At 35.7% G+C, this 13,353-nt stretch overlaps 1 protein-coding gene across 2 annotated transcripts in view; it reads right to left on the reverse strand.

Moving 5' to 3' along the window:
• Positions 1–13,353, reverse strand: part of SCAMP1 (secretory carrier membrane protein 1) — a 128,975-nt gene that overhangs the window by 63,944 nt on the left and 51,678 nt on the right. For both annotated transcript variants that reach the window (XM_058728967.1, XM_058728977.1), the window contains 4 exons: positions 11,792–11,890; positions 10,646–10,754; positions 7,286–7,414; positions 1,743–1,902 (listed from right to left, as the gene is read on the reverse strand). In XM_058728967.1, coding sequence (XP_058584950.1) covers positions 1,743–1,902; positions 7,286–7,414; positions 10,646–10,754; positions 11,792–11,890 — 497 coding nt within the window. The remainder of the gene's footprint in view (positions 1–1,742; positions 1,903–7,285; positions 7,415–10,645; positions 10,755–11,791; positions 11,891–13,353) is intronic.

Genomic DNA, 13,353 nt, shown 5'->3' on the forward strand with positions numbered 1-13,353 from the left:
AAACTCTAAAGGACTGAGATGCAGCTAAGAACTTAACCTACAGATTAGTAATGTTCCACAAACCATTTTTACTTCAACTAGCAAAGAAAGCAAAGAAAAGGAACCAAATGACTTCAAGTAATAAAAGGCAGAAAGCTAACTTTTAGTAGTTTGCTTTGGCTACATTAATCATAGAAGGTTTAAAATCCAAAGTCATTAGTCTCACATCACTTTTAAAGTCTCAAAGATAATTCCATTCCTACCCACCAGCATCATTACAAATACCTTAGTAATGTGATGGAAGTAGGCTGGCAGAAGCCAAAGCCAGATGTCAAAAAATTAAAAAACCTTGTGAGCCAGGCTTAGGTAACAAGGAAGAGAGCAACAGTAACTCTCTTCCTATATCATGGAAAGAGTAAACAGTTTTTTTTTTTCCCTCCCCAACCGACATCCAGAGGGGTCACCTCTCCCCATTTAACCAAGCTCCCATATTCCAATGTATCCAAAGATTCTTTCCTCCTTTTCCTCCTTCCATCTATTTTCTTCCTTTCATTCCATTTTTAACCATTTTAGTTTTCTGTTAAATAATCCCCTTTCTCTCCAAATTCCCTCATCTCCTCCCTTTTCCTTCTGGGTTGTTTTTTCACCCCCATCTGTTTACATATCTGTGTTTCTAATTCCATGCAGAAGGAATACACACTCCGGTTAATCAAAGAAATTCTATGTTAAAATGGAAAACAAAAAACAAAAAAAAACTGAATATGGCCCCCCAATTTCTCCAGTATAACATCTGCACAATACATACATATTTCCTAATCACTGCACAATACATACATATTTCCAAATAATGCCAACCCTCATTCTTGAGTGCTGAAAAAGGTTCATTACTTACAAACAAGTTTACTCAAAAATAAGTTGATAAATGATTGAGTATATGGACTCATACAGAACGTTTATCTAAATTAGCACTTCCCAGTGTTTATTTCTTAAAGCAATAGTTCAACAAGGTGTTCCACAAAAAATAATAATAATGGTTTCATAGTCAAATCACAAACCACACTAGGCTCTTAAAAGAATCTAAGAAATCCAAAATGAATAAATTTTATTTTCCAGTTTTTCCAAACTTAAGCTAATGAGTCCCTTTTTCAGCAACACTATGAACACCTCATTGAACAAGCATTTTGGAAACGTTAATCCTAACCATTAATTAAAATATATCATGCAAAATATTATACTTAATCTTATAATCTTAATTGTTTTCAAATGTGGCTGCCTTTTGAAAAGCTGAAATGAATTTACACAGAAAAAATAATTACCTTGTTAGGTAAAATTACACTTACTAGGTGAAAGTGACTTACTTTAAATATCCCATGTATACTGACCTTACATAGGTTCATTTAAGAATCAGACTGTATATCACCACTGTGGTTTTAACCACAAGAGCAAAATCTTCCTTAAAGTCACATGTATCATATGGAATAGAATACTCTACAAATGTTGAGATATAAGACTACTCTTATTTATCCTGCATTTATTTTTATGATTGATCTTTTTCTCAATGGGAGAAATGAATGGTATTTTGTGATTTACAAAACCTAATGACTACAGAGGCATGTTATATATGGACTTATCTGAATGTATGTTATACAATAAAAATTTTAATGAAAACGTGTCAATTTGCCTTCTCAAAATATGTAAGGTTAATTACAAACTATTTACTTCACAAGTTTTAAAGAGTATATTTTAAAATACACACATTTTACCTGAAAGCTCCGTAAAGTGGTCTGTACCAACAGACAAATGAACAAGGAGTAAAAAGCAAGAACCACAGGATACTCAATCCAAAATCAACCCCTCTTGTAGGATCAACACAAAACCAAGCCAAGCATCCGAAGATATTTAGAAACAGTGTTACAGCGTGGACTGTGGAATCAAAAAACAAAATAGAAAAATGTTTACATTCCATTTATTAATTCAACAAAAATTGTAAATGAAAAAATTCTTCCAAGAGCAAATTGTATTCTACCCCATGTTTCCATTTAGTATTTTTCAAAACATTGCTGTTTCTTACACTTTTGATTTGCAAACAGTATACACAGGATAAAAAGTCCTAAAAATTCTTTTGTCCCTCTCCTAATGAGCCATTACAAGAGAAGCAGTGCCTTATGGGATTCTTTCTTGAGAAGGAACCATGTGCTGTGTCTGCTGATTCAAGGCCTTGCCAGGAAAAGAACGAGGTCTTGGGAGGAAAAAGATCCTACTACACTAAGAATTACATTTTTACACAGTAGGGCTGCAGACTCCTCCCAGAGTAGACAAAAGAATGAAAACTTGACAAGTGCCCTGTGCAATCTCGTTATAAAATTTTCAAGCAATAAAATTCATTAGAATCACTGAATTGAAAACACTAATACAGTAGTAATATCAGGGACTATATAGTCGATTTCTAAGGATTATTCATCTTCATAGAATTATCCATTTTTCCAAGTGCTGGGGTAAAAATGATGTTTTGGTAGAGGATTTAAAAAAATTTTTAAAGGTATACCATAATGCATTTCAGCTGCTGTGGCAGACCTTTCTTTTACTCAATACAGTTAATGGAAAACTCTTCATATATGTTGTTAAAAATTACATTTCCTGACAGACCTAAACCAAAGAGTGTGAGTATCATGTAACTATGCTTTGATCCTAAAGAACTACATTTACCCGTTATAATTAGTAACTTTTTAAAAGGATTTAAAAAATTTATTCACAGGCTGCATTAAAGGAAATACATTTTTTTCAAAAGTTAAAATAATGTTCAGTGTAAACTACCAATACAACAAAAATATGCCAACACACTACTACTTGAATTAAAAATAAATGAGGGGTGGCTGAATAGCTCAGTTAAGCATCTGACTCTTGATCGTGGCTCAGGTCATGATCTCACAGTTTGTGAGCTGGAGCCCTGTGCCTCACTCTTTCTGCACACTGAACCCTGTGGAACCTTCTTGGGATTCTCCCTCTCTCCTTCTCTCTCTGCCCCTCCTCCACTCAAGTTCTGGCTCTCTCAAAATAAACAAACACTAAAAAATAAATAAATGAGCTAGTAAATCTAAATATGAAAATATCAACTTACAATAAAAACTTTAAAATCTTTTAAATGTTTTTTTTAAACTTATATTAATAAAACAAGATAAAAACACATCCTGGTATGCCTCTGAATTTGCCTTAACAACTAGATAAATACACAAACTCTACAGTAAGAGGGCTAGCAGAAAAGTAAAGACACCTGGGTTATAGAGATAAACTAATGAGCTAATCAACCTCTGTTTCCATTTCTCATCTGAAGATAAATAGGAGCTCTTCCACATTTCTAATTCCATTATAGGGGCGCTTGGATGGCTTAGTCAGTTAAGCGTCCAACTCTTGATTTCTGCTCAGGTCATGATCTCACGGGTTCAAGAGATCCAGCCCTGCTTTGAGCTCTGCACTAACAGCACAGAGCCTCCTTGGGATTCTCTCATCCTCTCTCTCTGGCCCTCCACCACACACACATGAGCACTGCTCATTGGTTTACTCTCTCAAAATTAAACATTTAAAAAATGTTTTTTAAACATTAAATAAATAAGTAAATAAATAAAAATTAAATTCCAGGGACACCTGGCTGGCTCGGTCATTTAAGTGTTCCACTCTTGATATCGGCTCAGGTCATGATCTCACAGTTCATGGGATCAAGCTCCACATTGGGCTCTGCGCTGAATGTGAAGCCTAGTTGGGATGCTCTCTCTCCCTCTTTCTGTCTCTCCCTCGCTCACACTCTCTCTCTCAAAATAAATAAAGAAAAAAAAGCCTCCACTCTGCTCTATTACACAGAGAAAACTATTCAAAATTAACGTTATTACCATTAGGATTTCTAACTCAGAAAAGCTAGCTTACTTATAAATTTACTCAAGACCTTTTGGTTCAAAATAAAAGCTGTTCTGTCAATGGCTTAAAAGCAGATTTTAAAATACCATGAAACGGAAAATTATTATTTTTTAACACTAAAGAGCATCCAACTGCCTAAGAAAAGTTTGAAATATTCACAACACTTTAATTTAAATTTCAATCTTAAGAGAAATAATTTTTAAAGTTTTATCTCCTAATTCACTTAAAGAAAGAAACAATATGGATATGTGTATTTAAAGTTCATAAAAATTCTTCCAACTATAGATCAAATATAATTTAATTTTTGGCAATCTATTAAAATTTTTTTCTGAATGTTTCATAGTAACCAAAAACCATGATAAATAAATCACTTATTTGTATCCCAAAATAAAGTAAAATGTTCAGGCCTACTTACTAAACAATCAATCCACTTATACAGTGATCACGAAAATATACAGAAAGGCAAGGCAATGTGAAATACATGATTCTATATTCCTAATTTCAATCCCATTCCAATCCACTTGGTGAATTCCAGGTGTACATGTAACATTTAAAGAAACTTTTCAGGCATTTTCTTTACATGATTTCCAAGTTGAATGACTCTACTTCATACGTTATTTCCATATGCTTTATTAAGCACTCAAATCTGCTATTGGTGGACCTAAATTTACAACTATCACTACAATATATATATTTTTAATTTTTTTAATGTTTATTTTTGAGAGAGAGCGAGCGAGCAAGCAAGCGAGCATGAACAGGGGAGGGGCAGAGAGAGAGGGAGACAGAGAATGTGAAGCAGGCTCCAGGCCCTAACCTGGAGGGTTAGCACAGACCCTGACATGGGGCTCAAACTCATGAATTGGGAGTTCATGACCTGAGCTGAAGTCAGACACTAAACCAACTGAGCCACCCAGGTGCCCCAACAATACACTTCTTGATAAGCTCTGCATTACAACATAGACACCTAACATAAACAGCTTTTAAACAGGATAATTATCTTCACTAACTGAACTTTAAAAGGCTTGATGAGGCACCTGGGTGGCTCAGTTGGTTCAGCGTCTGATTCTTGGTTTTGGCTCAGCTCATGATCTCTTGGTTTCATGAGTTCAAGCCCCACATCAGGCTCTGTGCTCATAAGCACAGAGCCTGCTTGGCATTCTGTCTCCCTCTCTCTCTGTCCTCCCCCACTCACACCATCTTTGTCTCTCTCAAAAATAAATAAATTTAAAAAAAAAAAATGAAGGACTTGTTTTCCTTTTAATTCAAGAATATACTCAAAAAGGTTAAGATTCATTTCATGTGATCATTCTAATTGCTTCAATACCTTTATAGAGTAAAATTATTTGTTTCAAGAAAAAAACCTTTCAAAGTATATCTTCATCTTATTCCCACCCTAATTTCTGTGTAATCTTGAACAAGTTACTCAAATTCTCCAAGCTTTGGTTTCCTTATCCATAAAACTAGATAATACAGTACCTGTTTCACAGTATAGTTAGGAGTTAATAACATCATGTATACAAAGTGATTTGCAGTGTTCCTGGCACAAATAAATCCTCAATAAATGTTCTCTTTCATTATAATTACTACTACAGTGTGAAAGCAATAGTCAACTCTGAAATCATTAACAGGTTGACACTACTTGAAAATAGCTTATTAAAAGTATCTCCATTCTATGAAATCTAAAAAGATTACTGAGCTGGTACTAGATGTTTCTAGTTGCTTCTTCATATAATGAGTCCTCTTTAAATAAAGTTAAGAGATCTGTCAACTCAACAGGATTAAGAGATACTGTATTACTTCTAAAAACCTCAGAAAGTGATAAATTTATAAAACAAAACACGCCTAACTCTAAACATCTAGCACTTTAGTTAGCCACTCAGTTAAAATTAATCACCTTTCCCATTCAATCTCTATTTACCAAATTCCTTGCAGAATGTTCTTCCAACCCCCACCTCTCCCATCCAAACTATGTTTTTCCACTAAGTCAAAGAACCTATACCTAAAAATGCTAGGCCAATGTCTGCCCATTAAAAACTAATTATTAAATAAATGCATATATTATATATTGAATAAATAAAATACATGATCTGTTTACACATACACATACAAAACCAAAACCTTTAGTATTAAAAAATGTATATAACACTATGGACACTGGGGATTTAGCAAAAGATACTACAACAACAACGAAATCTCAAAGAGAAACTAAGAGTTAAGAAGGTAGTATCCGTAAGAAACCACTACTCACAGTCTAAAGCAACTTCACCTATGTGAAGAATGCTCCTAAAGATTTTGAGGAAAATGGTCTCGTTTATTTAGGGGAGGGGGAAAAAAGCTCCCTAATAACATACTAACACATAAATTTCCTCCATCAAGAATGTACACTACAAATTATCCATTAACCCAACAGTTAGGCAGCTGAAAGTTCATGACAGCTATACCTGTCCTACTAACATAATAATATTAAATGGGGCTTAGACTAACGTTTGGAATAAAAGTGAAACAGATTAAGTGGGAATTCTGTGTACACAGAACAAATTGTTAACAGCTTGACATTTTGAGTATTCCATAAGTTGTAGTTATACTCAAAGCAATGCAAGCATCACAGCCTAAAACCTATGTCCTAATGTTCTATTCAGTAAAACATCCTACATTAACTAGGTACTTCCAATAATAAAAGTGCTTATAACCACCTAAAAATGAAAAGTAAACTGTGCTCAAAGCCCTAAGAAAAATTCTAATATTCTAATACTTTAAGGCCCTTTTAAAAATAGTCCTAACGTTGGGGCGCCTGGGTGGCGCAGTCGGTTGAGCGTCCGACTTCAGCCAGGTCACGATCTCGCGGTCCGTGAGTTCGAGCCCCGCGTCAGGCTCTGGGCTGATGGCTCGGAGCCTGGAGCCTGTTTCCGATTCTGTGTCTCCCTCTCTCTCTGCCCCTCCCCCGTTCATGCTCTGTCTCTCTCTGTCCCAAAAATAAATTAAAAAAATAAAAAAAATTTAAAAAAACGTTAAAAAAATAAAAAATAAAAAATAAAAATAGTCCTAACGCTTCAACAGAATTTTTAAATGGCCTTCATTTGTATAAAAATAGTATACATAATTTTCTAAAAAAAAATATTATCTATATAGTATTTTGCACCTATTCCTTTTACCTCAAGAAATACTCTATATGTGACAGAGAAGTCCTTTCCTCAAAAGAATGCCGGTTCTCCTTAGCTTGGAATGTCACATAAAGTGCAATTTTGAGGTATCTAAGTGTGTTCCACTCTGAAAATTAAGAGCTATAGAAAAAGACCTGTTTATAATAATATCCTTAATATACAAATTCCAAAAAAGGTGGTTTTTGACAATAAAACATGAACTCTGTTGAACAAGTATATAATTATTGTATACTCACACATCCATAAGTAGTACATAATCTTTACTGTCTTCTGGAATTCTACAGGAATGTCTACAGAAAAATCCTGATAAAAACAAGGTCCCACAGGAAAATTGCCAGGAAGAGGTGGCCAATTATTTTTTCTGCCTGCAAATTAAAAATAAAATTTACATTAGGACAAATATGTGTGACTCTTTCGATTCATAATAAAGAAAATTATCTGTTCTTTTAATAAATGTTTTACAAATCTAATACTACATCTCTACAATCCTCTATTCATACAACTTTGAAAGCCAAGCTTTGCATTTTTAAAAATTTCCCCAGAGTAGGGGCACCTGGCTGGCTCAGTCAGTAGAGCACATGACTCTTGATCTAGGGTTGTGGGTTCAGTTCCAGCATTAGGTGTAGAGATCACTTAAAAATAAAATCTTCTTAAAAAAAAAAAAGTTTGTGATGCTAAGTGAAATAAGCCATACAGAGAAAGACAGATACCATATGGTTTCACTCTTATGTGGATCCTGAGAAACATAACAGAAACCCATGGAGGAGGGGAAGGAAAAAAAAAAAAAAAAAAAAAGAGGTTAGAGTGGGAGAGAGCCAAAGCATAAGAGACTGTTAAAAACTGAGAACAAACTGAGGGTTGATGGGGGGTGGGAGGGAGGGGAGGGTGGGTGATGGGTATTGAGGAGGGCACCTTTTGGGATGAGCACTGGGTGTTGTATGGAAACCAATTTGACAGTAAATTTCATATATTAAAAAAATAAATAAACATTAATAAAAAAAATAAAAAATAAAATAAAAAAATTTTTTTAAAAAGTTCACAAAGTACCACTTTAGAAAACATTAGATGGTAAAATATTTTTCCAGTGTCATATAGCGTTTTGCAGGAACCATTTATGTACAGTTGACACAAGAAACAAAAAGAGCACCAAGACATACACTGTGACTCTACCCTAAAAACAGATTTATTTCAAAATCCTAAGAGTCTGGCTCTCATGTGAAGTCCATGCAGTTTTTAAAGATCTACAATTTCCTCCTCAGCACCTTAAGTCTTTGAATATAATTCCTAGCCCATGTGGAGAAGGAAGACCAGCTTCTGAATCTTTTGAGTTTTCTACTATTTTTCTTTTGAGTTTTCTACTATTAACTCCATGAAGAAACACAAGATTCACTACTGCTAAAGAATCAAATCTAGAAATCTCAAAGTCTGAAAAAGTAACATTCAAAACATACATGTAAGAAAACCACGGAACTAGGAGAAAACATGAAACAGTCAAGAAAAGGAAGCTCAGGAATTATATAGCACCTTCAAAAACCTAGAGGAAAAACAAATTCAAGCTATGAGGAGGGAAAATATGTCTATATAAAGAAATGAAATTGAAAATAGGGCTTGGGAAGTGGTGGGAGGAATAAAAAAACAAAATTAAAGCAAGAAGTCAAAACATTAACAACGGAAGGTAAAAATAGCACCTAAAGGCCACTTCTCATTTTAGATATTATATGCCATAATTTGTGAACATTAGATTTTATACACTTTATATAGACTAAGAAAATTTTACAGTGGAAAAAAAGAATGACCTATGTCTTATTCTTCCCAACTTGTCTGCACTGTTGCTAATTTTTTTCCAATTCTGTATACATTTCTCATACAAGTCTCATACTATTTGAGAGCAGCAGTGAATAGTAATAGAAGAACTAGGATCCAAAAACATAAGTGCCTAGTCACTTACTGGCTAGGGGGTCTTGGGCACCTTAAACTTCTAAAGACTTTCTACATCTATAAAATCTTATGTTTCTTCATAAATTTCAGAGTAGAAATAACAATAGAATATCAATTATACCACCCTTCAGGGAATAACAATGATAATTAAACGAGTTAATAGATGGTAAGTACATGTATAGCACACTGCCGAGTCTGACTTTTAATTTCCCACTCTTTTTGACTATCTTTACTAAAATAGCTCTCATAGAAATAACTTGTATTAGTCAATACCAAGGACAAAGGACAGATTTTATTACAGGTATTTCAGATACACTGATCTCAAATAAACCTTTAGTTTCTCATTTTATAGATATTGTCTCTAATGTTGCCATCAACAAAATGGCCAGTGATGAATGTGTCCTCACAAGGTCCTAGACTTACAATTTTTTTTTGATATTCCAAGACCACTATATTTTTAGTTTTTCTTTAAATTTGTGAGTTAACATACAGTGTAGTATTAGTTTGGGGTGTACAATTAGGTGGTTTAACACTTCCAAACAACACCCGGTGCTGATCACAAGTGCACTCCTTAATCCCCACCACATACCCAACCCATCCCCTCCTCTACCTCCCCTCTGGTAATCATCAGTTTGTTCTCCACAGTTGAGCCTGTTCCTTGGTTTTCCTCTCTTTTTTTACCCCTATGATTATTGATTTTGTTTCTTAAATTCCACATATGAGTGAAAGCTTACACTATTTGTCTTTCCTGACTTAGGGTTACACATTCTAAGATAAGGAAGAGATAGTTCAGTATATTGTTGCTGACCTAGCCCTATTATTCTATCACTATCCTAGACATAATACTAATGATCTGTCTAGCTCTTCAACCCTTCTTAGTCAGACACTGCTATCTTTCCCTAAGATATTCCCTTGAAGTGGCTTTTGATACTCACAGTCTAGATTTCACAGCAAATGATCAATTCATCACTTACTTCCTTGGCATCATCGAGAACCCTAATGCTTCCCAGAGTTACGGCAGACATTTTAAAAAAATTTTTTTTAACATCTATTTATTTTTGAGAGACAGAGCATGAGCAGGGAGGGGCAGACAGAGAAGGAGACAGAGAATCCGAAGCAGGCTCCAGGCTCTGAGCTGTCAGCACAAAGCCCAACGTGGGGCTCAAACCCACAAATCACGAGATCATGACCTGAGCCAAAGACCAACACTTAGCCAACTGAGCTCCACACCAAACATTTTTTAAACACGATTTGACAGATAAGTTATGCTTGTGAGGACTGGGGCAGATAATTCGAAACTGGACTGACTAAACAAGAAGTTAAGAGTCAAATTTAGGGCACACTTCCAGGTACTTACAAAACTTCAACAGACTCAACAAGGGCCCAAGTACAGAATCAGGCTCCTGGCTAAAACCCAAAATTATCATATTCACATTCACCTTCTGTGTTATAAGGCTAACAGTGTTTTAATCAAAAGACTATGTAAATCAGCCAATATCAGAAAGCTACAAAGCAACCAGTAGGAAATCTGCTTTCTGATCTTGCTACAACAGGAAAATAGGGCATGGCTTTATCCACAAACCAAAGGACTTAGAGCTAGCACAAGCATTATTTAAAGTGTTTAAGTTATTTTCATTTCAAACTTCTTTGGATACTACCATGTTGACTGAGATTTTGCATTTCTCGTTCTCGACGATCTAATTCTGCTGCTTTTCTTTCTAGTTCTTCTTGGCGCTTAAGAAGTTCAGCTTGGGCCAAGGCATGTTCCTTAAAAAATAGTAATAATAAAAATCAACACATGAATAGGTTTTCAGAGTTGTAACACTGCTATGCTATCTACTATCTCTCCCTCTACAATCTTAGAAAATTTTAAGTTTATTTATTATTTTTTTTAGTAATATCTACACCCAACATTGGGCTTAAAATCACAATCCCAAGATCAAGAGTACAACTGTACAATGCTAAAAACTTAATTCAAATGCTCTTCCAAAATATAGTAATTCGCTCAAGGTTATAGTTTCAGAAAATATTATGGAGATACTTGGCTCATTTTAGGTCTTTTGGTTATGAAAACCATCAGTGAGAATGTGGGACACATTAGGACAGGACAAAATTCTCTCAATAAGATTAGTCAGAGTCCTAAGGTAATTGGGAAAATAAAATTAAGGTGACCTCTGTGCCTAAATGAGAATAAAGAACAAAGGGAACTGGAAAAAAAAATGGAAAAAATGACAACTGAATTGCCTCTTAAGAATTGTTTAAATGGTACATACGGTTTCCAATGCAAGAATATGTATAACATCTTCTATTTTAAAAGACAATGAGATGAAAGAAGGATATGATTAAGAAAGTCTGGTTTGTAACTCCATCTGCTTTTATGTAAAATGAGGTATCCTTCCTATTCATCTCCTTTATTCTCATATTTTTGCCACCTGCTGCTTCTAATCACTGTCCTTTGCTTAGCCATGGTAACTCTCTTCCAACATTATACCTCCAATTATAGTATCATTATACTATACTATACAACATTATACTTCCAATTATAGTATCATCGGTACTATAATAGCACTAGGCATTAAAAACGAAACCAAAGGCAATAAAACTTTCCCTAAACAAACTGTACACCAAGAAGATCTATGAATTCACTAACTGGTAATAACAGAATAAAGCAAATGTTACTAGCTCACCCATATTGAAAAGAAAGTTAAAATTAAATAAGGCAACATATAAAGAATTCTTTTGCTCTGAAGATGTTACTGATACTTTAATTTCCAATACAAATTTACACTGTAACATGAACTAACCTTTGCAATCTGTGTATAGGCTGGATGTTCCTCTGTTGGTTTCATTATTGCTGGTTGTGTACTAGGTACATTAGGCATTTTCACAGTGCCTGGTGGAGGCTAGGAACGTTAAGAAAAGGACAAATTATGTAAGACAGGTATTCAACTTTAACATCTTTCAAAAGGCCTAACACCAACAAAACTCGAAATGCCAAGAACTCCTCTCTTTCTACTCTAGTGTATGGTAAAGTACTACTTAAGCTCTCCATCTCCCATTTTCTCAAATTCACTCATTCCTCAATTCTTCAACCTGACTCCTACCTTTACCACTAAACCACACTCTCCCCTCCGGAATACCACATGTAAAAACACAAAACAAAACAAAAAAACGTTTAAGTATTTTTTAGTAAAATACAGATAGCACTAAACTGAATAATTTACACCAAGGGTAATTGTTAACTCTTTCAATTTGCCAGGGCCCTAAAAAGTAAATAGGAGAGGTTGGCTGGGAAGACGGCAGAGTAAGAGGACCCAAAGTTTGGATCCTCCCACAGATACAACCAGATCACACTATCAGTAGAAACAACCCAGGAAACAACCCAAGGACTGGCAGAACAAACTCCACAACTAAAGGCAGGGAAGAGGCCACATCTAAGAAGGTATAAAGCATGAAGACACAGCCTGGGAGCAAAAGGGATGGCAGCCAGCCACAGTGGAGAAGGAGCCAGTGGCGCAGAGAAGAGCAGAAAACAGACTTTCACACTAGGGAGGCTGCCAACAGGGAGGACAAATCTCCATATTTGCCTTTGAAATTTCATTAGTTCTTAAAACCAACAGGACTTAAAACCTAGAATTTAAAAACTCGGCATGCTGGGCTCTAGGCATTAGGAGACAGAGTCCCTGCCCTAAGAAAGACGGCACGAAAAACAGGCATGCAGATGCAGTGCAGAACCAGCAATTTGAAAAATGCCAGGAGCAGACAAGATATAGTGATTTGCGCATCTCAGAACATGGCCTGGAGAGACAAGGATCATGGGGAGACCCCTCCAGGAACAAAGGAGCTAGCAGGTGCCATTTTCCTCCCCTGTCCCCCAGCATAAACAACGGCCATCTGTGGAAACCAGCACTGTGTAGATTCATGCTACCTAACTTGCTTATGCCAAGCCCCGCCACGTATGCTTCAGCAGATCAGCGCTTCCTAGTCATGCTCCTGAGTGCTGGTGCTACAAGACCCCTCTCCCACAGGCATGGTGCAAACTCTGCCAATAACACATGTTCTAATCCACCTGTTGCGCAGGACCTCATTTCCAGCAGGCAGTGTAATTTCACAAGACCACTGCACTCCTTGCTACTCATAAGAAGTAAAGACAGCATCAACAAACAACTGGACTGAAGGAAAAAGAAACCAAAATTCAACAGCAGAGCACAAACAAAACACAGAGCAAACAAGCCCTGAAGCACCAGGCCCTGGGAAACAGGGGACACTGTACTACAGGGCACTACAGGACCTCTTTTTCATAAGGTTGTTATCGCTAAGAGCAAGAGAAGTAGCTGACTTCCCAACACACAGGAACAGCTACAGA

Source organism: Neofelis nebulosa, chromosome 1 (assembly GCF_028018385.1).
Source record: "Neofelis nebulosa isolate mNeoNeb1 chromosome 1, mNeoNeb1.pri, whole genome shotgun sequence".
Lineage (NCBI taxonomy): Eukaryota > Metazoa > Chordata > Mammalia > Carnivora > Felidae > Neofelis > Neofelis nebulosa.